At 38.5% G+C, this 27210-nt stretch overlaps 1 protein-coding gene across 2 annotated transcripts in view; it reads left to right on the top strand.

Moving 5' to 3' along the window:
* The window catches only part of DOCK8 (dedicator of cytokinesis 8), an 87028-nt gene that overhangs the window by 13913 nt on the left and 45905 nt on the right, over positions 1 to 27210 (top strand). Inside the window, exons 2-14 of one of the 2 annotated variants that reach the window (XM_014881977.2) lie at positions 2938 to 3040; positions 7278 to 7453; positions 10415 to 10486; positions 13783 to 13906; positions 15000 to 15212; positions 15610 to 15695; positions 16824 to 16890; positions 17136 to 17285; positions 17913 to 17993; positions 18830 to 18989; positions 19583 to 19722; positions 19956 to 20049; positions 21189 to 21351. In XM_014881977.2, coding sequence (XP_014737463.2) covers positions 2938 to 3040; positions 7278 to 7453; positions 10415 to 10486; positions 13783 to 13906; positions 15000 to 15212; positions 15610 to 15695; positions 16824 to 16890; positions 17136 to 17285; positions 17913 to 17993; positions 18830 to 18989; positions 19583 to 19722; positions 19956 to 20049; positions 21189 to 21351 — 1629 coding nt within the window. Of the gene's footprint in view, positions 1 to 2937; positions 3041 to 4214; positions 4368 to 7277; positions 7454 to 10414; positions 10487 to 13782; positions 13907 to 14999; positions 15213 to 15609; positions 15696 to 16823; positions 16891 to 17135; positions 17286 to 17912; positions 17994 to 18829; positions 18990 to 19582; positions 19723 to 19955; positions 20050 to 21188; positions 21352 to 27210 lie in introns of those variants that run through there. The other variant, XM_014882144.2, reaches the window with a different exon arrangement.

Below are 27210 nucleotides of genomic sequence, written 5' to 3'. Positions count from 1 at the left end.
CTTGGCCACAACACCAGCAGCTTCCTCAGGACACTTTTAGTGTCCTGCTGCTGTTGCAGTGGGAATTGTCTTTCTCCTTCTTTATTAGAGCTTTCTTGCTTCAATTTAAGCACATTACTTATTCCTCTTTCCTCTAGGGACATGAACTGTTCATCATTTTCTTTACATATTGCTATCTTTTACATAGTCAAGGAGAACTGCTGTCTCCTGTCAGTCTCCCTTTTTGTGACACAACTGGATTTTTCAGTCTTTCCTCCTGGGTCATCCTTGCCAAAATTTTTAGCTTTCTGACTGCTATCTTTTGAAGACTTTTAAAATTGATTGCATCTTACTCTGTTTTGTTGTAAGCGTGCACATCAACCCAAGTATGTCTCATCGACTTCTCTTAACAGAAGTAAGCATCAGTTTCTGGTCACCTGTGGTACTTTTATTGATAAGTGTACCAGTATACTCTGTCTATTTTATGACATGGTTATTTTTTTTACAATTAATTTCACTTTTTGTATTTCTGTGGTTGATTTTTTTTCTTCGTAAATTTAGATTCATTTTTATTGAAGCTAGTTGTGCTGATTTCAGACTGTTTCTAAAATACTCAAAATTCCTCCTGGGTTGATGCAATCTCCGGATTTTAGTCCTATGTTACCTATATCATCCATGTTGTACAATAAAGTATGGACTGTAATCAGATTAAGGAAAAATTAAATTGTTTCTCATAGTAAAATTTCCTTGCAATCTTCTTTTGAACTAATGATGACTATGCCTTGAATATGTTTTTTTACCAGCTGTGAGCTCTTTTGGAACCAGTTGTGATGATTCCATTTAGCCATTCTCTCTGCTTACAGAAATGTCACAAGGGACATTGCCAAGAGCCTCACTGAGCCAGTTGCACTGTCACAGAACAGTATGAGATTGGTTTTATGTGACTGCCCTTAGATAAATCCATATTGTCGATAATTGCTCATCATCTCCTAATAATTGCAAATAATACAGCAATAATTGCAAAACTTTTTGGACCAGAATTTTCTGCAGTCCACATTTTCTAGTTGCTCACCATACACTTCATCATCAGACTATTAATAAAAAGGCATATCTAAGGTGATGTACATTTTTATGTTAAGTGAAATTTCATGGTCCCCTTGCTTCAACTGAATGGAAACCACAGAACCTTTTCTCAAATTTTTTAGTGGCTGCTTTGCATTTATCCTTAACCACTTGCCTTCTTTCCTTGTTTTTTAGCACACAGATAGACCACTGTTGCAGTCAAGTATGACTGTAAAGCTCTCCTCAGAATCAGACAGGCCAGTTGTACAGACAAGGAAGGTAGAAGTATAGCCAGGCCTAGATGGACTGCAGTCTCCATGAAAGCTAAGAAATTACATATGCTAAATGACTGTGAACTACCATTTTCCTGAGAGTACACCAGTATTGTCCAAGGCAGCTCTTTAATCAGAAAACAGGCATGTCACAGACAACAGCCATTCTGGCGTTATCAAAGAGCCATATAGCAGGACTTCTGTTTCTACCTTAGTTCTCAAGTTTTCAAAAGTTTCCATGCAGATCTCTGACTGTTACACTTACCTTTCCTCCATGTTGATGTGACTAGCTTGTGCGTTTTGTTCTTTTAGCAATTATGACTTTCCTTTTTCTAATCCTAACAAATCTAGGCAATAATTTCTGAGTTGGTTCAAACAAATTTTGCTGTCTTCTGTTATTCTTACTGTGCTTTCTTCCTTTAGCTATTGCAAAACTGTGAAGTCAGTCAAATGAACTATTCTTATCTGAAAGTCGCCATTACAGATTACAAGGTTTGTCATCCATTGGACTGATTTATTTTGCAAGTTTTTTCTATTGCTGAGACACTGGAACTGATGTCAGTGCTCTTGAGAACTGCATTTGCTCTCAATTAGCTACATTTGCCGAGGCTTTTACCAGACAGCAAATTTGGCCCTTCATACGTATGTGTGCTTCCTCGGTACATTTTCCTTCTTTTCTTGTATTGAAAATTCATATAATTTCCTCTTTGAAGCATCTGGTAACCCCATATTGGATTTAAAGATTAAAATTGTAATTTAAAGATGTCTTAATTAATTTTTTACAGCAGCAACTTCTGCAATAGACTGCAACACAGTTTTTACATCTGCTGCTACCTTTACTATTTCCATCAGTAACAGATATTTCTGCACAGGGTGGAAACTGACTCAGTTTGCAGTAAAATAATAATTTTTAATAATTTGAGTTTTGTACATGCATTCATTAACAGATATTATTTGTAGTGGGAAATTGAATAACAATAACCCTGATATACAAGCAGCTTTTCTTTCTAAAATAGGTCAGAGATAATCTACAGAATGCACAGACTTTTTCACTTTCCCTGCATGGCTTCTTGCATATGTAATCATTGAATAACCTTTAAAAGATCTTGGTTTTGATTTTTGGAATACCACTGATGAGTAGGAAACCCTCTTCCAAATGATTTGCTTTGGGCTTTTTACAGCAAACTGCATTAGTAGTGTAAGTCTGGGCTTACATAGTTCCATGAGTGGTCTTGTCTTGTTTTTATCCCTTGATCAATTTAAAAATATTAACTTATGTGATGTTCATTTTTCTTTCTCTGCTTTATTATAGTATTTTTCCTTTGCAGAAATGAATCTCCAAGTACTGCTCTGAAGGTCGCAGTCACACTTAAGGCCAAGGTCATTCTTCCTCACATAGCATTTCCCAGTTGTGAAAGCTGCAATATAATGATAAAAATCTGTTGGAAGAATGGCAAGAACCTTGGTTATATAGGACTGCAAATGTTTTATGAGATTTGCACCAACTACAAACTAAGAGGAGTCTAGACCATTATCAAAATACATTTCTAAACACTGGGACAGGAGACTAAATTGGAATTTGTACAGGGATAATTGTAATTATATTTTCTCTCCTTAATTAAAGGCACTCCTCTGCAGAAATAAGAAAGCAATTTACTCTCCAACCAGGCTTTGCACAGTTCTGTCAACGAAGCTTAAGTACCCCTGGCTTTTCTACATGTAATCTGGTAAGTTCTAGGTTTATCTTCTTGACACAGATGTGGTATATACACTGCTTAATGGTTTTAGGGTAAATTAAATGATCTTCTAAGTTGTCTTGCTTTACACTGGCTTCTACCTGAAACTGTTAAAAAATACTCTCCGGTGAGCTGAGGAAATGATGCCTTTGAGAAACATGAGAATGGAGCCTTGGAGCCTGGAATAGACAGTGCCTCTACATATTACTGTGAATCAAACTTAGCAAGTGTTGGAGTATATTACATCCTTTGCCTGATGGAAACATTCAACTTCTTCAAGTAAATGCTTTGTGTGGTATTCCTTCTTCTTCCCCCAGTTTTATATACTGAGCATGCTTCCATGTGGTCTGAAATATCCTGTGGTCAGCTAGAGACACCTGTCCTGGCTGTGTCCTCTCCCAGCTTCTTCTGCATCCCCAGTCTCCTTGCTGGTGGTGTGGTATGAGGAGCAGAAAAGCCTTGGCTCCTTGTAAGCACTGCTCAGCAATAATGAAAACAAATGTTATTATCAACACTGTTTCCAGCACAAATCCAAAACATAGACCGATAATATTTACTATAAAGAAAAATCAACTGTATCTATGCCAAAACCAGCACAGATCATTGAATCAAGAAAAAAAAAAAAAAAAAAGAAAGGTAAACGCTCAACAAATTTGACTTAATACAGTTTCCAGAGCTAGCAGCAGGGGCAACATGCTGACTGTTTTTCAGTGCTGTAGAATGTGCATGTGAAGTGTGAAATGCTGAAGTATGTTCTGATTGGCATAGATACAATTGAGTCAACTGTTACGTGTCTCCGAATCATCTTCAGCCTTCCACATGTTATCACCCTCTAAAAAAGTCAGATCATATGACGGTGCCCTTATGACAAAGGGAAAAAATGCCATATCTTTTTATTGCCTTTCAGGAGGATGAGTATTCTGAAAACATGCTATGCCATAAATAAAACTGACTATGATTTTGGCACTCTCCCTGTCCCTACCCTTTTAATTTTTGATTCTTTTTGTGAGGCATGATAAAAAGAAGCAGGAAGAGCCTTTGTGCACCAGTGATTGTGAAAATCTAGATGCAAGTGGTTGCTTCCTGTGTCAGGGCCTCCCGCCACTACTCACTTCCTTAATCTGAAGCACTGTGATCTTTAAGTTGCTCCTTGTGGTTACTGAGCCTGACGAGGCCAGGTCCCTTCTTCTGCACGCAGACAACCGCTTGTTCTACCAAAAAACTTGGTAGCATTTCCTTTACCAAGTATTACGCTGTAGCTGCCATTTTGTGTGTGCCATCACAATCTACATGCCTCTAATTCGTCATCCTTAAAAAGGTATGTTTGCAGTAATGATTCGTGGCATTTTCTGTAGAAAATTGTTTTGCCCACTTTTTTGATATATGAAAAGGAGTGCTGGCTTCTTATTGGAGGTATTTTCTGTGTTTCCTTTGAAATGTTGTACCAGTTGTTAGAGAGATCATTTCCCTCCACCTGCATTTACTTTTTGCACTATCTTTTTTACATTTGTGTCTGCTTTACGATAGTCAAAAGTGCATATTTCTAGTGATTAAAGGTTATTGTTAACACTTGAACTAGAAAAAGAGGACACAATGAAATGCAATGGATTTGACCTGCGGGGATGGAAAAGTGTGACTACTGAAAGGAAGTGCAATGGTTTATCAAAAATTACATTGTATTAAGCAGAGCTATTTTGCATGCAAAACGTATCTTCAGCAACTGAAAAGATGTAGTATACATTTATATACTTTAAGCTGTGTTTTACTTTAATCTGTGAATTGCTTTTTTAGTAGATCTAACTATATATGTTTTCACTTATTAAATGTAATTTATTTATGATATATTCTTATATATATTTATATATATATTATATCTTTATATATTTATATCTAAAAATCTCTGTATAGACCTGTTTACATATCTGTATACTAACATGACATGCTTTACCCACTGACAGTACAGTAAGTGAACTGCAAACATATTATGCTGTAAATTAATTTTAAAAAGTAGGAAATAAGGTATTACTCATAGCTGTTGATCCAGCATGTTCAGCACTAGACTGTTTGCAAGCCAGAGATACTGCTTACATTAAAAACAGAGTAGCAGAGTATTTTTCTTTGGCTGACTGCCTCATAATTTGATGGACTTGCTGGTAATGTTAAGTTTTCCCTTTGGCTAAAAAGAGCAAGGAAAGGGAAAGATTTTTCCCAGAGACATTTTTGATAATTCGGTGGATTAAGCCTTAAATGTGGAGTGAGCTCAGAGACTGTTTTTATGCAGAAGCCAATATAGTTTCCCTATAAAAGGGGAACCTGAGGTAGGGGGTGGTACTTGTTCAGGTTCAAACGTCTCTACTAAAATATTTGCAGGAGTATTTACCACATCTAGGATTTTTTTCAGAAGTTTAAATTGGTTTACTTCTCCTGAATGTTTCCAGCACATTTCTTCCGAATATGTTTTGTTTTCTGCAAGATATTTCTGGATTTTTGTTATCTGAAAAATTTCAGCTGTATCTCCAGAACACTAAAAAGGTTCCAAAGCTTGTATTTATTATTGTTTTTAACACATTTTTTATCTACTGTGGCTGATGTGGCATATTAAGTGTGAACCAATTTAGTTCAGAGTTACTGGAGCTTTGCCATTGTTAAGTCTCTGTGCATATTTCATAAATTGAGAAATTTCTCATTGTCCCATTGACCTAAAATTCCTGTTGTAGGAATGGTATGAACTGGTGTCACTTTATGCTCTGGCGAAATTCATGTTGACTTCCATGAAAGTCTTGCATGAGCAGGCCTCAGTATTCATGAAAGAAGATTTGCTGGTTTTGACCCACAGATTTTTTTTTGCAGAACACTACAGTATAAGGAGGATATCTTAAGAACACATTGGATGAGAAAATAGACAAAATAACATTGACTATAAAGGTGTGTTGATATCAGCAACATTGGGTGCCTTCTTTTCCACACAACACATCAACAGCATCACAGATGTATTTTTGCTGGGGGCTTCAGAAGACAGCCTTGTGAAAAATATCTGGGCTAATCAGTGCAATGCAATCCTCGCCCTTTACAGAAAGGAAGATTTATTTGCTGGTTTTTACTAGAATTCTTCCTCACAGTAAATAAGTTATTCCAGTGCTATTATTCTAATGCTGCAACTAATTTTCTTCACTCTTACAGTGATGAGGTGTCATTGGCCTTTCTGGAACACACAGAAAATAAACTATAGATTTTCTAAAGCTGTAGTTTTTAGATCTACTTTTTACTTGCCAAGAAAATCAATGATAAGAGATTCTAGTCTCTGTACCCAACTCGACAACTATTGTATTTCCTAAAGAAATACAGGCTATTTTTATTTGCTACATAACAAGTAAAATAATTTTCAATTTTGTCTATACATACAATAACATACACTTTTAATGCATGAAGTCACATTTATTTGTATGTAGAACATCTCCAGGTATCAAATCAAACAAGAGTTTCTGCCTCTGTTTTTGGCACTAAACAGATAAAAGGCAGACCGTTTAATGGCATGCATGAGTCATAGGGGTTGTAATTGTTTAACTTTGTTCTGAGTGGACCTTCTGTTTAAGAATGGCTAATTAAATGTAATGAGATAAAACTGCTGTTCTATCAAGGTGCAATGCTGTGCACTGTAGAAATGGGGAATAGCTAAGGTTTGCAGTAATAACTTTAGTAGTTCCATGTAATCTTTTGCAAAAGCAAATCCTTTTTGTACAAACCCTTAAAAATACGATAAATTAAGAACTCAAATAATACAAAACCCAGTAACATTCAGAGATGACAAATAGTATTTTTTTCTGATTTTCAGTATATAATGTCCTCAACTTTGTTTGCAGTCGAAAGCACAGAGCATTCCTAATAGTGTCTTTCAGGCACAGCACCTCAAATGAGTGCATCTTCGTGATGGCAGCAGCCACAGTGCTTACAGTTGGTCCTTAGCTCCGTAACTTGGAGTAACTTCCAGGACTTAGCCTTGTTATTCCTGGTGTGTTTTGTCTGCTGTCTCCTGCTCATTGGCATTGTCTGTTGCTGCCATTTAGGTCACCTTATATCCTTTCTTGTTTCTAGGTTAGAAGTTTAGATGTTTGTTTCCAATGTATAATAAATGATGGGACAATTACAATAGTTAAATGAATAAGCCTAAATTACACTATCAAGAAGAACCTTCAGTTGCTAAAATAAATGCTTCTTTATTTCTCATTAGCCTTCCTTTTATGATGCAGTAGACCCAGTAGATTTTGAAGGCTTCCTGATGACGCAGCTGAACAACTTGGACTTAGATCTAGCACAAGAACTCGGGGACTTTCCTGAAGATGATCTGGATGTTGTTTTTACACCCAAAGAGTGCAGAACTCTGCAGCCCTCTATGCCGGAAGATGGGTAAGGAGAGTTTCTGTCCCTCTAGAATGCTGCAAAAATAAAGTTAGTTTTGAATAGTTAAAAAATAGTTTTGAAGATGTTGATCCAACATCCCTCTGCCCATCCAGCCATTATACGGCTCCTGAACTTCTAATGTTTGAACTTTGCCACTGTGCTTGTTAGCACACTGAAAATTATGCAAATTTGCACAGCTTCCTAGGCTTGGTAGCCACAAAAGTGAGGTAGATATCAAACAGGAAGAAGAGTAAAGAAGGACAGAAGGATGGTATGAAGAATAATTTTTGTAGCTGTAATGCCAGAGATGAAAGTTGATTCTGATCATGTAACAAGCACAGTATTGAGGTTTGGGGGGGTTCTGGGTTTTTTTGACAACTGTGTGTTACATGGCATTGATCAGATCACTAAGAATCTCCTTCTCAGTACCTGTCTTGCTTAAATAGGAGGAAACAGTTTATATTTCACAAAGTTTGGGAAGGGGGTGAGTGTTAATTTTTAGTGTAGAAGTCACATGTGGTTTTAGGCTGACATTGATGAAATAATTACACTGTTTTCAACAGCTTAAATTAAATAGGTAGCATGTGGTGACACTGGTGCTTAATGGTCCTGCAAATATTTAAGCTGGTTTGAAAAACAAGCATGCTATGAGCAAAAGAATTTTTCAGAATGAGAAAATCCATCGGAGAGTTTTTTCAATGTGGTATTAGAAAGTCTATGCATTGTATACAAAATTCTCTTCAGGGACTGTTTCACTATAAATGGTACCTTTAAGTATAACTCCAAAGGCCTGTTGAGTTTTGCAAGCAGTAACAGTGAAGCAAATGTGAAGTCAGCACCATTTAGCCCCAAACTGCTACATCTGCAGAAATAGTAACCATACAATGTATTTGGGATGGGGGGCTGTCTCCTTCCAGAGTATCCAGGAAATGAACAGCACAGGCTAGATTCAGTGCTGTGCTGAACCTCCTTGCTGAGGGAGAAATAGGCTTCTTTTATTGTGTCTTGGCTCACAGGGCACACCTGCATCCCCCTCTGCTCCTGCAAAACTTGCTGCATGCTGCTCTAATTTTTACCAACCAGCTGTTCAAACTAGAGCCCTATATTAACAGCAGTATTTGTTAATTCTTTTCTGCCCGACATAACAAATGCAATGAGGCTAAGCAGGTAACACAGTTTGTGTGATTTTTGCGAGCTGTAGACTAGCTGAGAACCCTCTCTCTAAGCAAGGTTTAAGTCTGCAAGTTTCTTCTTGGCCTAGTGCTTCTCTCAAGAAGTTCAGGAGAATAAAGACAGTAGAGATGAGATACCATGCCAGGTTACCTGAGAACTCTTTGAATCACACAACTTCTAAGGGATTTTATAATATTGGCACAAAAGGTGATTTTCACGTGAAGTTACTAACAGAAAAAGTCCCAGTCTTTACAAATTATTATTTTTTTCTATGAATTTAGAGAGAATGGATGTGGGAGACAATGAATGGGGGTTTTTTACTTGAAGTAATCTTTTATTTAAATGATGGACAAAAATATTGAAATAATTATTCAACTTTTGAAATTACATCTAAAAGAAGGCCATTCCTTACCTTTTTCCAAGGCTGCTCCCCATCATGCTTGATGTTTAAAACAGCAGTTACCTATTTGTTTTTCCAGTAGGGGACCATTCAGGCTCATGCTGTACAATCAGTTTTAAGCCTGATTTGCACCACAGAGTTATTAAGTGTTTTATAAGGAGTCTGTGACAAAGCTCAAATAGTCAATACCAACAAATATGCTTTCAGCAGATTTTTTTTAAACAGCAGCTTGCCACTTAGCCATTCGCATTGCTATCATTGATGTTGGTGTTTCTACAGAAAATCCTGGTCAAGGGTGCCAGGATGTGTTAGGGAAAATGAGAACACGGGAGGGGCGTGCACCAAGGATTAGCCTGCAGGCAATGGAGTCTTTGATGCCTCTGTGCACCGAGAGCAGGAAACAGGTACCACCGACCAAACTGGGTTAATGCACTGCCTGCCAGCAAACACACCTCTCACCTGCACCACAGGCACAAACCACCAGAGGCAGGGGCACTCACAGCCTGGCATCAGCCAAGGCTCTGTCCTACCACATTAGCTCTTAGCTGGACTCCATAACCAGCTGCAAATCTCTTAAGAGTTCTATGTGGAAAGTGCTGAAAATTATCATACCTTTCAAGTGTTCCTATATTGAATGTGTGTCCTACCTACTCTTTTACTCACTTGGATTGGAGAATGCTACAAATTATTTTGGAACAGATCATTAAAAATGTTAAGGATAGGGATAGGGGAATTATGCCACAGCATCATGATGTGAAGTACATGGACACTGTCTTTGGCTGAAAGACCTGCAGTTCCAAATAGTATCCTGTCTATCAAGGAGCACTGACAATCCCCTTCATTAAAGGAGACTTATTTGAAAAACAGAAAGTTAAATTAAAACATATTCTTAGAACTTAAAATTTTATTATGCTATCTGATTAAAATCTTAGTGTCCCTTTTTTAGATTTTTCTTTGTTTCTGTGAGAAAGAGAAAATTGCACCTACCTTAAAACTATGTATTTGCAAGAGTCCAGGGGCTAAGGCCTCTAAAAAATATTTTTCTATCTTGAGACTTGTTAAGTTTTGAAAATCACAAGGTTGGTTATGTTGTATATTTTATTCAATTTTACTATATTTTATAGCAACGTCACTGTTATATTTATGAATAGATGGTGTGACAAGTGTTTACCTCCATTAAAGGTATGTTTGCACGTTTATCAGCACAGTACCAAAAACCTGAATAATGGAATTCATGCCGTACAGAGGGCTAAACCTCAAACAATAGTTTAGCAGTAAAATAAATACACAGGAGAGGACTAACAGAGAGGCCTTTATCTGACTAGCATGTTTAGATAAATTTGTTTGTCCTGAAAGTATGACTTAGGAGCTGAAATATGTTGCTTTCTCCACAGGGTTGAATTGGACTCACATGTCAAAGACTGTGTTCAGACTTACATCCGTGAGTGGCTGATTGTGAATAGAAAGTAAGTGACATAAAACTAAATAAAATAAAAAATACATTGCATTTTAGTTACCAGAGAGGAGAAGTCTGCTGTTATAAATAATCCTAAATTATAATGATTTTAGTTAGTGATTAAAGATAAGAATGACTTTTCAGTAGAATAACTAACTATATTGTATTGTCTGAGATTGTGTGCATTGCCAAATACTGTTGTAACTTACTCATCAGGCACTCTGGGAATGGATGGGAAGTTGATGGGAAGAAATTCACATCAACCCTCTGTAATGATCATTTATCTTAATCAGTAAAACTAGTACTGTTTGATCCTGCTAAAAGGAAAGATAATAGGGATAAAGATTATATTTGCATACTTTTCTCTTATTCATGTCCTGAAAATTCAACATGATTTGATTTCCAAATGTGTCTGAAAACTGAAGGATTATGGGTTCTCCCAGTGGTGCTTGAGTGTATTCATGGGATTATCCGTGTTATACCCAAATTTACTATTTTACATCAGTAAATGATTTCTACACTTGAGGTCAATGTAATTCAACACACAGAGTTGGACCAGAGTAGTCATTATAAGTGCTTAATTTCCTTTAGTTTAGTTCATTATATTTTAATTTAATTTAATTTTATTCTGTCCTATTCAATTTCATATGTAAAATGTGAAGGGAACTCTCAGTCAGTGCTCTCTGTTGCAGGGATATCTGTTCCCAGACTCTTAGGAGAGTCTGTGGGATGTCTTGCCTCCTTCCCCATCACCTCATCCTGTTATTCAGAAAGAGGTTTTTGGAGCTCAGTTTTGTCTGTAGCACTTCCTCTTCATCCACTCCTGCACTCATGCCCAGCTCTTGAAAAGCAGAAGAAGCAGCTAATGGTTGAGTGCTGACACATTTACTGCCATTTTGTTCTGCCCTTTCACTCGCCCTTGTTACTCTGTGTTTTTCTGACATGATGTACATCAGCACCCAGTGCCTTACGGGTTTACAATGATGATTCTAGAGGAATTTGCACTAACTATGCAGCTTGTGCTCCTCAGTGAAGCAGTTGCTGGGGGTTATTAAGAGCCTTCCTCCAGGGGTGCTGATGAAATTGACTGAATTCTCAGAAGTGCTCCTCAGTGAGTCACTAAAAGTAGGCTCCTGGGTTTTGTGGGCTCTCCTCCTGCACCACTCAGAGCAGAGGCACTAGCTCTTTCACACAGTGCTGTTTTGAGCATGCTGTAAAGAGCCAGCGTGCAGCTTTGTTTGTGCACAGGAGAAGGGAGTGAGCAGTAAAGTAGATGAGGTGAAAAACAGAACATAGCTATTCTTGCATTTATGTGTGCTGGTAGAAATGTGAATGGAGCCATAGAAATGCACATATGTGGAAAGTTTTGCCAAGTGTTTTACTATTTTATTCATTCAGGTGAGGTAAACTTGCACTCAAAATCTTTATTGAGCAGTTGACTCTGTGATAAACACAATGGTGGACTCTGCCAGAGAGCTGAGCTTTGGCAGCTGTGGCTAACAGTGCAAGCAAGTTACTAAAAATTGCGAAGAACAAAACACTACCGAATATGCTGCAGTGTCACATAAACCAGTGATAGATAGTTATTGGGAATCTCATATTATGGCTGGACAGTTTTTTTTCAAAATAGGAGTGAGAGAAAGAAAAGGTATCAAGCAAGAAGTGAGAAAAAAAGTAATTGTAGAGGGCTTTCCATTGTTTTGAGAAAGGCTAAAAAAACTGTAGCTGCCTACTTGACAGATGTTATAGAACAGGTTGCTGAATATACTGAGAGAATATACTGAGGGTGAGAGAAGCATGTGAGTGACTTTGATCCGTTCATGAACATGAAGGTTCAGAATGGGAGATGGGGAGCCTCATGAGCAGAAGCCATCCTCAGGCTCCAGGGTAGAGAAGTATGTGGCACAGAGGTTGGGCACAGCTGGAGTCCATGTGGCCTGTTGGAGGCTGAGCAGGAAGCTTGTTCCTGTGCCTGTTTCTCCTTTCAGTTTTCCTTTGTTCTTTTTCCTCATCTCAATTTCTTAATTCAGTGTGTGCCCATTAAATTGACATAGGTATTGAAAGCATGGTTTGCCACTTGGTAAGTTTTAATTGCTATAATGCTTTTCAAAATAAATAAGCAATATAAATACATATTCCAGGAGTACTTTAGGGGAAAGGCATCTCTAGTGTAGTTTTCATACCACAGGGAAAATGTGAACTCAGGTACATAAATTTCACCATTAATCATTTGTTTGCCACCAAAATAGTGAAAAAATAATCTATACAACCTCTTTTGGATTCTTAAATGTCTTAAAGTCATGCAGAATTTCTCCCTTCTATTTTGGATAACTACAGTGGTTCCAAAACAAGGTCACATCCAAGGAGAGCTGGGATTGCCTTTTTATGACCAGTTTTCATTGCAGTGAACTGGCAAACGATTAAAATGCAAACAATTAAAATTAAAACACATCAGAGCATATAATTCAGTTACTCCCAAAATGTAATAAAAAGATGTCTCCCTGATCAATAATTGCTTATTGTGTCTTCTTTATGAAAGTACTCAGATGTTCAGTCATTTTTTTGGGAGTGTCACAGAAAGGAAAATGAATGAAGCAGGATGTTGTAAATGAGGAGATAGATTGCAAAAGGACCGTCACAGGATTTAGCAAATTGCATACTAAAGTGAAAGAAATAAAACTCTGGATGCATCTAACACCTTTTTTTTCAGGGTACCTACTGTTTTTTTTCCATCTGCCTGAAAAATGTAACTTGAAATTTCAGGAGAATTTTTCAAAGCTGCCAGCCTGGAGGATTACATTGTGGCATATAAATAGCCCTCTTCCAAATCAGGCATTGTTTTGGAACGTGTAGATTGTTGCATGTGATTAACTTGGGATTCTAGCTAGGTCCAGGATAGGAGCAGTAAGAGCTTTGATGTATATAATTAAAGAAGCCAGCCAAGAGATAAGTGATCCTGATCCACGTTCTTAAGGTCACTGAAATAATCACCATGTGTGACGAGGAGATCAGAGCAGATTTTGTACCTCGGTCAGGTTTTCCTGCTGTCTCAGGCTTATACTCTACAGAAAAATGGTCTGATTTTTTTCCCTTTAAACTGTCCTAAATATACATTATAGAGTTGCAATGGTGTGTTAAAACATGTTAAATGTGAAAGGTCACATTTTTGCATAAAAGTGGTGCTATGCTGCTTTTTGCAGGACCATCTTTTCAGTTTTTAAGTAATTGTTAATTTGTCTTTTCTGTTTTATTTTCCATTAACACCTCCTCATGTTATCCTGACTTTCTCGGGCTTCTCCATGATAGAAACCAAGGGAATTCAGATACCTGTAGCCTGAAAAACAAGGGATCCCGAAAAGATTTTCACAAAACGCTTCAAAAACAAACATTTGAATCAGAAACATTGGATTCCAGCGATGCAACTTTTCAGGTACATTTTCTTCACATTGGGAAAAGTCATCAAATACAGCAGCTTCCCTCAAAAGAAGCATCTGGTGTGACCTCCCCTTGAATGTTGTGTTTTGGTCTTTGATATATGAGAGAGATATAAAGCTATTGGAGAGCATCGAAAGGAGGGACACAAAGATGGTGAAGGGCCTTTGATGCCTTTAGTTTTAAGTTTTCCTGTTCTCCTTGGATGTGCTTTTCTGATGTGCTAGGGTGAGGAAGACAAAACAGTCCTATTCTAGGTAAGAACTCAAGGACAGTTTCTCCAAACTTCAGGCCCTAAGCACAAACTACATGGAAAGGTGGAGGGTGGGTTCATGCAAATTAACCAGAACCTATAAAAGTGTAAGGTTTTGTGACCAACCCCTCCTTTCCTTCCATCTTGGAGCCATCCAGGCAGGGGCCATGACTGTGGCACTTGTATTGCTGGGGTGTGGCTTTTGTAGGCCTTTTGTAGGCCTCAATAAATACCCATTTTATTCTCCTTAACTCTGTGTGCAGCCTCTGTTCCAGCAGCCTCCTCAAGGCATCACCTTGTGGTGAAGCCATGTGAGAAGTGGCTGCGGTCACTTGCTCTGTCCAGCCAGAAGAAGAGGACACTGAGGGGAGACCTCACTGCCATCTACATTTTCCTTGTGAGGGGAAGAGGAGGGGCAGGCACCGATCTCTTCTCTGTGGTGACAGTGACAGGACCTGAGGGAAGGGACTGAATTTATGTCAGGGGAGGTTTAGGTTGGATATCAGGAAAAAGTTCTTCACCCAGAGGGTGGCTGAGCACTGGAAGAGGCTCCCCTGGGAAGTAATCACAGCACCAAACCTGACAGAGTTCAAGATGCATTTAGACAATGCTCTCAGGCACATGAGATTCTTGCAGCGTCCTGTGCAGAACCAGGAGCTGGACTCTGTGATCCCAGTGAGTCCCTTCCAGCTCAGCATATTCTGTGATTCTGTGATCTGTGATGGCATCAAGCAGAGCACCAGGAGGCATTAAGATCCTCTCTGCCAGGTCGCCAAGAGCCATTCTGTGACACCCCGGTGCTCAAGCCACAGCTTGACATTTTCTTGTTTTCCTGCAGGCGGGGCCCCAGCAGGTGCCCGCTGTCGCGGAGGAGGCCTCGCGGGCGGCCCCGGCCTGCTCGGACCTGGAGCTGCGCAGCCTGCAGCCGGACCCGCGGCTGGAGCACCTGATGCGGCACGTCAGCGCCGAGGAGTTCGAGAGGCTCAACGAGGAGGCACGCCGCACCAACAGGCACCCCGAGCTCCTCGCCCTCTACCCCTCTGTCGATGAGGTGAGCGGGGTCCGGCTCTCCTGATAGTCATTCCCAGCCGGCTGTCCCAGCAGGCCCGAGCTTAAAGCTGCGCCACAGCAGATAAACATTGCACTGCTCTCAGTGTGGGCCAAGCCACATGCTGGGGATATAGCTATGTCAGGGTGTCACCTTTCATAGCAGCTTGTACTTGGGGTCCACAACTGTAAATATTTGGTGTAAGTGCCAGATAGGGGTCAGGAATGTAAATATTCAGAAATAATAAATCTGTTTTCTTTCATCGCTGGAGACATTAGCTGCCCACTGAGTGGAGGAAGATGCAAGTCTGTAGCAGTGGCTCGGCTGGTGTCACGTAAATGTTTTATGTGAGTGTGTAAGTTTGCAGTTGTTTCAATTGAGTATAACTGTTTAATGATAGGAAGATGCAGTGGAGATACGGCCAGTGCCAGATCGCCCAAAGGAACATCTGGGCAACAGGATTTTGGTGAAGCTGCAGACTCTGAAGTAAGTAATCCTTCACAAGCATTCCTCACCATTTCTGAGTTCACAGCAGTGTACAGCTGCACACCTTGTTACACCACCACAGGTAGCCTGTACAGCAGCATTCACTGCTTAAGTGTTCTTTCTTAGTGTAGCAGAGAATTATTTCTATCCATCTATACAGAAATCTTTAACTTGCCTGGATGAAAAGAAGTTGGGAATGAATCCAGATTATATATTAGAAAATAAAAAAAGGCAATTGGTGTCCTATATACTGCTGGACTTTCATTGTGGCTTGACCCCAACCAGCAGCCAAGCCCCACACAGCCATTCGCTCACTCCTCCATCAGCAGGATTGGGGAGAGAACCAGAAGAATAAATCTGGAGAACTCATGGGTTGAGATATAGACATTCTAATAGCAAGTGGCACACAGACAAGCAAAGGTAAAAAAAAGAATTAACTCGCAGTACCCAAGGGCAGGCAGGTGTTCATTCATCTCCAGGAGAGCAAGTCCACACATAAGCTGTCTTGGGAAGACAAACACCATCACTCCAGATTTCCCTCCCCCCTTGCTCCTTTTACCCCCCACGTACATTCTGAGCATGTGCCACTTGATCTGGAATATCCCTTTGGTCATTTGGGGTCACCTGTCCTATCTGTGTCTCCTCCCAGTCTCCCACACACCCCAGTCTCCTCACCAGTGGGAGGAATACCAAAAACAGAAAAGGCCTTCGTTTTGGGCAAGCCTTTATATTATCAACCCTATGTTCAGCAAAAAATCCAAAAGCCTAGTCCCACTCTGAAGAAAATTAATTCTCCCTCAGCCAAAGCCAGGACAACTTCACAAACGGGAAAAAAAAAGCAATATATGATAATTTTTAACTGACTTCTGAGACCACCTTCCTGTCAAATTTAGAAAATATATTGTATGCAGTTTACTACCCTTCTTTTCCTCTCGAAATCATCTAATATAATGCACTAATTTAAAAAATCCTCAGGACTTTGAGAGAGCTGAGGTCCAGAGCTAAGCATTTCTCTGAATTTTTTAATGAAAGTGCCAGACAAAATAGAGATCTTCCATTTTTTTTTAAATTATGCATAGCCATGCAAGTGCAGTATCAATCACTGTCTTGTGTGTTTTTCCCTAACAGGTTTGATATAGAGATAGAACCTTTGTTTGCATGCATAGCTCTCTATGACATAAAGGAAAGAAAAAAGGTAAGTGTGTATACAATATTTTTGTTCAATTAGCCTGGGTTTTTATCTCCAGAGTAATAACTTAGAAACAGTTACAAAAAACTTGCTACTTTTTTATACATGCAGTCTGATCCAGGATTCTTGTTATTCAGCTGGTTCTATGCTTGCAATTTTTTATTTTATGGTTGTAGTTAGAACTTCTAATTTGTTTTAAAATAAAATTTGAAGCATTTTTGCTTTATTTTAATCCCTTTTTTCTTTTCAAGATCTCAGAAAATTTTCATTGTGACCTCAATTCTGATTCATTAAGAGGATTATTGCGTTCTCATACACCTTCCATTGACTTGTCTACTCAGGCAAGATCAGCAATATTTTCTGTCACTTACCCCTCACCAGATATCTACCTGGTAATAAAGGTATGTTGCAGTGCTACTTTGACAGCATTTTGCCTGTTGCCAACTGTTTCTGTTGTCTGAGTTCAAAGACATGTGACAAACAGGGCTTTTGTCTAGCTGAGATGAATTATGATAGTTTTTAATACTAGTATGTGAGCAGGTGTCCAGTGATATATCTCACTCACAAGTTAAGAAGTTATATTAGTATCCTGTGTACCGGTTGTACTAAGTATGTAGAATTTCCTATCTGTGCCTAATGGAAATTAAAAAATGTAGTGAAATAAGGCACTTTCAAAAATTTTATTTGCATTCTGTGGAGTTTTTTGGCATTGGTTTAGTGTACTTTGCATAATTTTGTTTGCTAAATTCTGAAACTGAGTTAGCCTGAACCACTTCATTTAGAATGTGTTAATTACCCTGATTTCAGTGAAAAAGTAAGTGGTTGATGGTGTTATCACATATATACTTTCTGCTTTCTAACAGATGGAAGACTAGAAGGTTTAGTGTCAGTTACTCCATAGAGACAGTTTTTAGATGTTATATACAGGTATATATCTAGGCAAGCTCTTTCAAACTGCTAGAGAAACAACATGTTACTATTTGGATGACTTTTTTTCTTTAATCATCTTATTTTACTGCTTTTTGTAGATAGAAAAAGTGCTTCAGCAAGGAGAAATCGGAGACTGTGCAGAACCCTATATGGTTCTTAAAGAAGGTGAGGCTGGCAAGGTAAGTAAATAACTGTAAAGAACATTTAAATCAAAAAATGCGTGCAAAAAAACCCAACAAAAAACAAAACAAAACAACAATAGAGAAAGAGCAGACCCTTTGAAATAGGATGGAATACCAAAAACGCTGGAGGAAAAGCCAGTTAGATCGTCCACAGTGCAAGCAGTTTGATGTCTGTGGCCGACAGAAAGAAATCAGGAAAAGACAAGGTGCATTATTGTTACTGTCCCCTTTGGAAATCGATACTGACAGAGTACTGCTTGAGTCATGAAGCAGATAAGGGTGAGCAAAGGAAATTACTGAAATGTAGAATTAGCAGAAGTACTTGTTCCTCAGAGACATGCTATTGGTTTGGATGGGCAGACAGCCTGTTGTAGTGTGCAGCTGTACAGTTCAGTACTGTTGTCCACAAATAATGTGAGTTCTGTTCAAGGAATTCATGGTCATTTACCTCCCTGGAACAGACCAACAGTGGTTGCTGGGATTCCACACATCTCACTGTTAGAATATTGCTTTCAATAAAATTTTTTCCTGTATGTGATGAAGGAAGTAGAACCTACTAATGTTTCTGTGGGCTGTTCCTTCTGGATTTGAAGATTACTACAAACAGATTGGCTTTCTACATTTCTATAATACAAATGAACTAATTGAAAAGAAATTGAAGTGAATGTACAAATCAAAACAGCTACAGTTCTGTCAGTGATGTAGCAAGAAAATATGAGAGATACCAATGCAAATTATTTACTGAACTGTAAATATGTAACTTGCATTTTTGTCTATGGTAACACTGCAATAACTGATTGCTTTTGAAACAGCCATTATTTTCTTTGTCTCAGACAAAAGAAAAGATTGAAAAACTGAAAGCACAAGCTGAATCCTTTTGTCAGAGGTTGGGGAAGTACAGAATGCCATTCGCCTGGATTCCCATAAGCCTAAATAGTTTCTTCAACGTTCCAACACTTGAACGAGAAATACAAGAAACTGAAGGTTTAAACGGTACTTGGCTAACTTTTCTATGGCAAAATGACTCTTCAGTAGGACTGGATATAGGAAACAATGTTATTCACTCTGGCATCAAAAGTGAATCACAGATTCCAAGTCATGTCAGCTTTCCTTTTCAGACCCACAAACACTTACAAATTAATTGTGCTCACTATGTTGTCTCTGCATATTTGTTTTTATTTCTGCTAAATATTCTTTCATGGATTAGGCCCAATTTTCACTGAACTCTGGCTTTGTTAAAGTAAAATTCTCTTAGCCCCATGGAGTTAGCTAGCAGTACTGAACAATCAAGGTACCAAACATCTCAGTTTGGTAGGCAGGACCATTATTCAATGTGCTCTATAACCCATGAACTAAAAATATAAATAAACTTTTGCTCTGCAGCAAAAATAATGTCACTTCAATAGATGTGTCCTAGTATTCCACTATTTCACATAGTCTGAAGTAAAAGAAGCAGAATGTTTTAGGTACTCTGTCCTGTGATGTTGGTGAGATGTCCCTGTGGTTTTCTTATGTATTCTGGGAATCTTTGTACTGCAGCAAAAAGCAGAAAAAAAGATGATGATACATTTAATTTCCCTTTGAAGGGAAAGGATTCAGTAGTGACAAGAAGGCAACACTGCTGCAGGCGAGAAGGTTTTCTGAGAGAGGTTTCAACTCAGAGGACAACTATCCAACTTCAACATTAAACTCGAAAACTTTATCTCAGACCAGCTTCTTTAAACAGGTACTGGATTCTCTTTAGTTCTGATTTCATAAGACAGTTTTTTATCTATGTAATATGAATTGTGTTGGGAAAAGCTACCAGTTATATTTGTATCGGGACAGAGGATAACTGCAGTCAAGTAAATAGTAAGCCCCTTGCTTTGGATGCCTCAAGGACATGGTTTGCTCCCGAACCTTTCTCCATGTTACGGAGTATTGTTAAAAAAGTACTGATTTTTGTGTTTCTCTTGGTAGGAAGGAGACAGGCTCAGTGATGAAGATCTGTTTAAATTTTTAGCTGATTTCAAAAGATCATCTTCCTTGCAAAGAAGAATTAAGACTTTACCAGGTACATAATTCATTTTGGATGAAAGGTATTATATGTATTTTTATCCCTGAAACTGTTCTCTAAATTCCAACCTCAAAATTTATTTGATTTGGTTTAACGCCTATAATATGTGCCATTGTGGTACTTTCTGGGTTTCTGGTGTCTACCTGAACACAGATGCTTTTGAATTTTTTTTCCTGCATGAATGAATATGGAGATTTAGATTTATCTTGATATATTTTAATTATTTGGTTTTCTCCCTAATTTACAGTGTACCTACTGGATATCTTTTGTTATTATTCAAACTGTTTGAAGACAGTTATTTAAATGAAATTTCTAGGATCCTTGCTACTTCCCTGCAATGCTTTGAAATAGTTCATATTTTATACAGAGAGATAAAAACGTGTACACATTTCATCTTAGCTTGATATTAGGGTCAGCATTAGTTAACAAAATAGAGAAGTGCGGGCAGCTACTGTCAGACATCTGACCAGCTTACTTTTTCTTTTTAAGTAAATTACAGTTCAACCTCTTCTGCATTGTGGAGGAACCTTAAAAAATATGAACTGAGGTCACAGCTGTTTCTCCTTTCTAGCTGATTGCCAGAAATGACAGTCTGAGCTCCACAAACCGTTTTAACTTATCACAGCAGAGAGTTTAAACTGAAAGTCTACTTGTACTGGGGTAAATGTTATTAGTATTGACTGTGTAACTGCTCACCACAGAAAGCCTAGCTTTCCTGGTGGGTGGTGTCTACTTTCGGCATAGATTAATCTGAGGAGAATCTGAGGGAGAGGGGGAGTAAGAGAGAACTGTATTAGACAGCACACCTGCTGTTTGTCTCCCAGAAAAACTTTATATTACTTGTGTGTGAATGACACTGTAACATCGCCAGCATATGATATCACTTCTATCTTTCTATTTTCTTTGAAACAGTACAGAATAGATATAAGGAGCTATGTGTTGCTCTGACTGTGAGGGGATGTGTATAGGCTACTTCCTCTGTATTTTTCTGTACCTGTGCTTCTCTTCTCATGCAGCCCAAGAACCAGTTCTTTTTTCTGCATTGTTGCTATGTAACCTTACATATTGTTTTAATCTTTATTTTATATTGATAATTTTTATAATTTTTGCTAAGATTTTGTGATTTAATTTTAAAGGAACACTTAAAGTGGAGATTTCCCCAGCTCCAGAAAACATTGGTTATTGTCTGACACCAGAACTACTCCCATTGAAGCCATTTTCAGAAAACCGTAATCGCCCTCACAAAGAGATTTTGGAATTCCCAATTAGAGAAGTGTATGTTCCCCATACCATTTATAGGTAAGAAATAACATATATTTTTAACATTTCTTCAAAAAACGTGATTTTTTTTTTTCAGAAATAGACACTACAAATACTTTTTAAAAAGGCTAAAGACAATGTGTTGGGCTGATGATTTAATCTTCCTAGCCATTACAAGATAAAATATTAGCAGGTTATTCCATAATGTGTTTGCTAATCTAATTGTGTTCTTTTGAAAAATTTTCTATAACATGAAAAAAAACCCTTTAACAACTGTCATTGACTTGGCATCTATCTATCTATCTATCTATCTATCTATCTATCTATCTATCTATCTATCATCTATCTATCCTCTGTAATTGCTTGGTTTTGGGCATTTTTTCCAAGTGGATTTTATTATAATTTTTGACACTTCTGGTAAATGTTTATGCTCAGTTGTTTCTAATGTTCATTTGAGTCATCTGAGTATCTGAGGAAGTAATGAATGCTCTATGAAATTTTTAAGTATGAATGTGCACTCCAGGTTATGTAATTTAATTTCTTTAAATCTGTTCTGTTATGATTGTTTCAAGATGATCACAGTGCTCAGTAGCATGCAAGTCAGGAATTCCCGTCATTTATTTCTTAGTAGTCTGGAACATCTGAGTGTCCTATAAAAAATTTACATCACTTGTTTCAAGATGTTTGTGCAGAATTTCTTTGCTAGTAAGTGGTGTTCCAGTAATAGCTAACAGTAATTCTGATGGGGTGTATTGCAGTATTATAGATACAGAAATAACTTGAAAAAATTACTTTTATCTGACCATTGCATTAGATATCTGGCCATTGTGTCAAGACAAGGGAGCAATAATGCTTCTAACAATAACAGTAGATTATTCTATTCTAAGGGGAATTTCTGATCCCTAGAACAGTAGCTAGATACTGTCTTGTATTAGGGGCAAAAATGTGACTACCAATAAGGAATTACAGAATAAAGGAACAGAATAAAGTGATGTGAAGCTTATTCATTTCTTGCAGTGAAGTTTAGCAAAGAGCCAGCTCTCCCACCTGCTCATCTGACCCAATCCAGGAGGAGAGAAGGACTTGTAGTTCTATACAACTCAGAACTTCATTATGGCAAACTAATTTATTCCAGGGAGATGATCCACACATTCAAAGTAAACTAGAGATCTGTTTGGCTGTTAGTGACACCTAGATTTGTGTCTCAGCTTTAAAGGAAAGCAAAAAGAGGAAGTGGCAAATCTTATTTTACAATAACATCTTGCAGTGTGGTGTCAGCAGGAAATAAGTAAGCCAGTTTCGCTATAGCCTCATTAGAAATTTTGGAGTCACTCCTGGGCTCTGCCACAGTTCAGTGGTGTTCAATCTCTCAAGGGCAGCTTGCAGCACCAGTACACTAAAATGCAGAGTTAAGGCACTTCTGTCTTCTCTATGTATCAAAGATTTAATTGGATGATGGTAGAACTTTAATGGAGACATTTCTATAGGGAAAATTGTTTATATAGAATTGAAAGTGGAAATGTAAATGAACATGAGCAAAGATGCTTTTTTTTAGTTTAATGAAAAAATAAAAATTTTAACTTTCCTACTCATTGTCTGGCCCCACTAAGTGTCAATTCCAATATGCAGTCTTGCAATGTCTGGAGGTCTGGTTTTGACAAAAAAAATTAGCAACGGCTGTGTTTCTGAGCTGTAGCAACAGCTGAGTCTGCACAGAATATTCTCTCTTTAGTTCTCCTCAGGTTCTCACTTCTGCAGCCAGATATAATGAATATCAAAGCCACCATGCTGAAAATTAATTTGTGCTACTCCTAAAGCAAATTTGGGTGTCTCCACACTATCCTCCTGTTTCCAGGGTGTCTGTATTGAATACATACACTCACATTAGAGGAAATGCTTGCTCTCACTCAACAGTCATGTTCTTTCAGCAAGAGTTCACACCTTACAATGCTTAACCTTTTCTTTTAAGTCTCTGTTTTGATTTTCACCCTAAGTAAAAGTTATGGCACCAAAACAAAATAGGATTTGTTCAGCCTAACTTGTAATAGTAAAGACAACATCTATAGAGAATAGTTGTTTTCATTAATCTTTACCTTAATTAGTGAATCAATGGTAATGACACTGCTGACATGCATAGTTAGGCGACATAGGTCAATAGACATCAAGTCAAACTGCAACCTGGCACTGCCACTACCACTAAACCATGTCCCTTAAGCAGCATATCTGCCTGTGACTTCACAACTTCCCTGGATAGCCTGCCAATGCTTGACAACTCTTTTGGTGAAGAAATACTTCTTAATACCCAGTGTAAACCTCCCCTAGAGTAACATGAGGCTGTTTCCTCTTGTCTTATTGCTTGTTACTTGGGAGAAGAGGCCAACCCTTATATGGCTACAACCTCCTTTCAGGCAGTTCTAGGGAGTGATAAGGTCCCCCTGAGTCTCCTTTTCTCCACGGTAAACACCCGCAGCTCCCTCAGCTGCTCCTCACAGGATTTGCGCTCCAGACCCTTCACCAGCTCCACTACCCTTCCCTGGACTTGCTCCAGCACCTCAATGTCCTTCTTGGACTGAGGGGTTCAGAACTGAACACAGGATTTAAGGTGTGGCCTCACCAGTGCCAAGTACAGGGGGACAATCCCTGCCCTGTTCCTGCTGGCCACACTATTGCTGGAACAGGCCAGGATGCCATTGGCCTTCTTGGCCACCTGGGCACTGCTGGCTCATGTTCAGCTGCTGTCACCAGCACCCCCAGGTCCTTTTCCTGAGGGCAGCTTTGCAGCCACTCTGCCCCAGCCTGTGGCACTGCCTGGGGCTGTTGTGACCCAAGGGCAGGACGCAGTACTGGCCTTGTTGAACCTCACACCACTGGCCTTGGGCCATGATCCAGCCTGCCCAGCCTGTCCCTGGAGCCCTATGACCCTTTGCTTAATTTAACTGTCATGAAATTCTTGTTGCTTAGTTCTGCACATTGTGAATACCATTTTGAGTCTGCGATTAAACTAACCCATGAGGAGTAACTCTGAATTTGAATAGAGCCAAATGCAAAATGTTTCATGTTATTTTATTTCCTTTCTTCTAATCATCTGATCTTATTTAAGCGATTTGATAGCATTTAGTTGAAGATGAGTGTTATGGCTTCCTAGGGCCTTACAGGCGATTTAATGTTTTCTAATTTTTGGATATAAGTCTGCAAATTATTTTTTTCACCAGTGCTATGCATGTAGACACTAGGGGTGGAGGTTGTCAAAGGTATTACAAAGGGATGAAAAATATTTTTTTTTTAGTAATAGCTTTTTCCTTTGTGATAGGAAAAGTGGAGCCTTCTGTTATAGTCTTTGAACTCAGGTCTTGCAGCTCTTTTTTTTTACTGATGTAATGCCATTTTTTAAAATGATGCTATTTCTGATTTATGCCAGAGAGATCAGCCAGCCCACTTTCTTTGTGCACTGTGAAATCGAGCACTTCTTTTTTCGTGTACTTACATTTCTTTAATAAAAATATTTCCCTGAAAATGTCAAAACATTCCAAGATTTATTTCTTTCATACCCCTCTATTTTTAATAGGAAAAATAATATAATTTAAAGTTTGTTTGTCATTTTATTTTCTCATTAAATATAAATTAAAATTATGCTGTTTACTGCCATTATGAAATGTTGGTGCTGAGGAAGAGGGATTTGTCACATCACTTCAACAGTAACTCAGCTTAACCAGGCACAGGAAATCCTGTCTGTGATAGGGGTAGTACCTAACACTTAGGGGATTTCTGGAGGAAGGGGAAAAAAACCCTTTTCTTTGTGGTTTTGTGTAATTGCAAACCACTTAGCAATGTTCTCAGACTCGCTGCAATCTGCAGTGTGAGCTGGAAGCCAACGCTTTGGTGGTAATTATTCTACCCCATCCTTGACTAGTTTTGGATGAGGAAAGGTTATTAAGGAATAATGGTGTCTCACTCCTGTTATTGCTCCCACAGCATTATTTGCTCCTCTGCCGTGGAATCCAGAGAGAGCATGTGTACTACATATGAGTCTTCTACAGGTGCTTTGGTCTAGTTTTAGATATGTCCACCAACTCTTCAGATGATTCAAAATTTTAGCAACATGAGAAGAAGAATTCAAACTATTTTCCAAATTTTCCATCCTAAAATACGGAATATATGACTAATACATATCCTCTTGAATGTGACAGTTGGAGTTCTGTCACTGTGCTATTTTCCTAGTCAATGGCTGACTAGAATGGGTTTCCATGTTTGGTTATGCATTTGTGATGTGCTTTCTAATTTTTAACCATTTTTTTCCTGAAGACTCCCCACCAACACTGTGAATCAACAAATATTGAAAATTATAATTAATGGGTGCATCAGCATTTGTTTCTAGTACCATAAGTTTTAAATGCCAATGTTAACTCATCCCATCACTCCTCACCTACAGAACATTCCTGGTTTGTATCAGTAGGGACTACCTGCATGTATGTTGAGTTTTGCTGTGTACGGAATTCTCATCACAGTCATCAATGAAGATTCCTAATATTCATAAAAAGTTTGAGATGCACTTGCTCACAACTCACACAAGGTGTAATCTAGCAAAGAGAAAGATTCTTTTATGGGCACATATGCACAAGCACTATTTACAAACACTAAATAAGAATGGTCACAGACTTGAAACTCTGGATAGATTTTTATTTTGGCAGAGGATAGTTCTGTGTTGCTTTGCCCATGGGAAGTGATTAAATCTGCTAAGCCCCATGAAGTGTAGGAAGGTCAGCAAATTTACATGAAAATTGCCACGTGGTATCCTGTACCAGGCTAGGAGGACCCTTAGCTTCCCCAGCAGGTAACTGATTCTGAAATAGTCTCTTATCACTCTTCTGGGTCATTCTCTGCCCCACAGATGCTGTGTTCTTCTGTGGGTCACCCAGAACTCTACTGGCCTTTGGAACTGTATTTTCAGTGGCATTGGGTATTCTGTCATTAATTTTATGTTTTCATGCTGTCCTTTGAATAGTTCTTTTGTTTTTTAAGCACATCTGACTGTATCTGGAGGTAGAGTTTCGCACTTTTTGCAGCGAGAGTGAGGGGAGAAATTTAATCACACTGACGAGTAGTATTTGCTGTGACATGTTGCTATAATAGTTCTGCTCATTTCAGAACCTTGCCAGAGATGCAATGCTTTCTGGAGCCCACCATTTCCTTATGGGCATCCTAGTTGTCCTGTTATTTGAAAGACAGCAGCATTTGCTGCCCTGATGCTCCTGCTAACTGCCAGGTGAAAATGCTCCTTGTCTTTGCTTCCCCTCAGGCTTTTGGAGTGCAGGCAGTAGCACTAAAGCAGTGGTCAGCAATGGGTCTACAATTCGTGCCTATGTGAGGGAACATCTTTTGATCATCTTCTCACCTTCCTGCTTTAGACATCAGCCATCACTTTCATCTCTGCAGGATATCCAGAGTCAGCATTTTCCTCTGTTCTTCCTCAGTGTTGATTGTTTTAATACACATGTAAGCAAGATCCCTAAAACTGCTTCAGCATAAATAGCACAAGCTTTAGCTTTTCAGTCAAGTACTTGCTGGAATAATGCTTCCTTGGTTGTGTAGTCAGCAGAGAGCTCTCTGTGTTTTTACATATCTTTCATCTCAAGTCACATCTAAAAGTAAAATCCAGTGCTCAGGTACATTATATAGATTTGTGGCATCTTGTCCTACACTGCAGATTAATGAAGCAATGACTGTATTATTCAGCCTTCCCTACATGTATTTCTTCACTTCTGGCAGATGTAGTATTGACAATATCCTTCATTTAATATGTCAGTCCCCCAAGTATAATTCAGTAGAGGTTAGCGATATATTTTGCTCTTTCACTTAGCTTTCTTTAACATCATCTGGGAGAGAATTTGGTAGAGCAAA

Source organism: Sturnus vulgaris, chromosome Z (assembly GCF_052056855.1).
Source record: "Sturnus vulgaris isolate bStuVul1 chromosome Z, bStuVul1.hap1, whole genome shotgun sequence".
In the NCBI taxonomy this organism is placed as follows: Eukaryota; Metazoa; Chordata; class Aves; order Passeriformes; family Sturnidae; genus Sturnus; species Sturnus vulgaris.
This window is presented reverse-complemented; position numbering and strand designations above follow the sequence as displayed.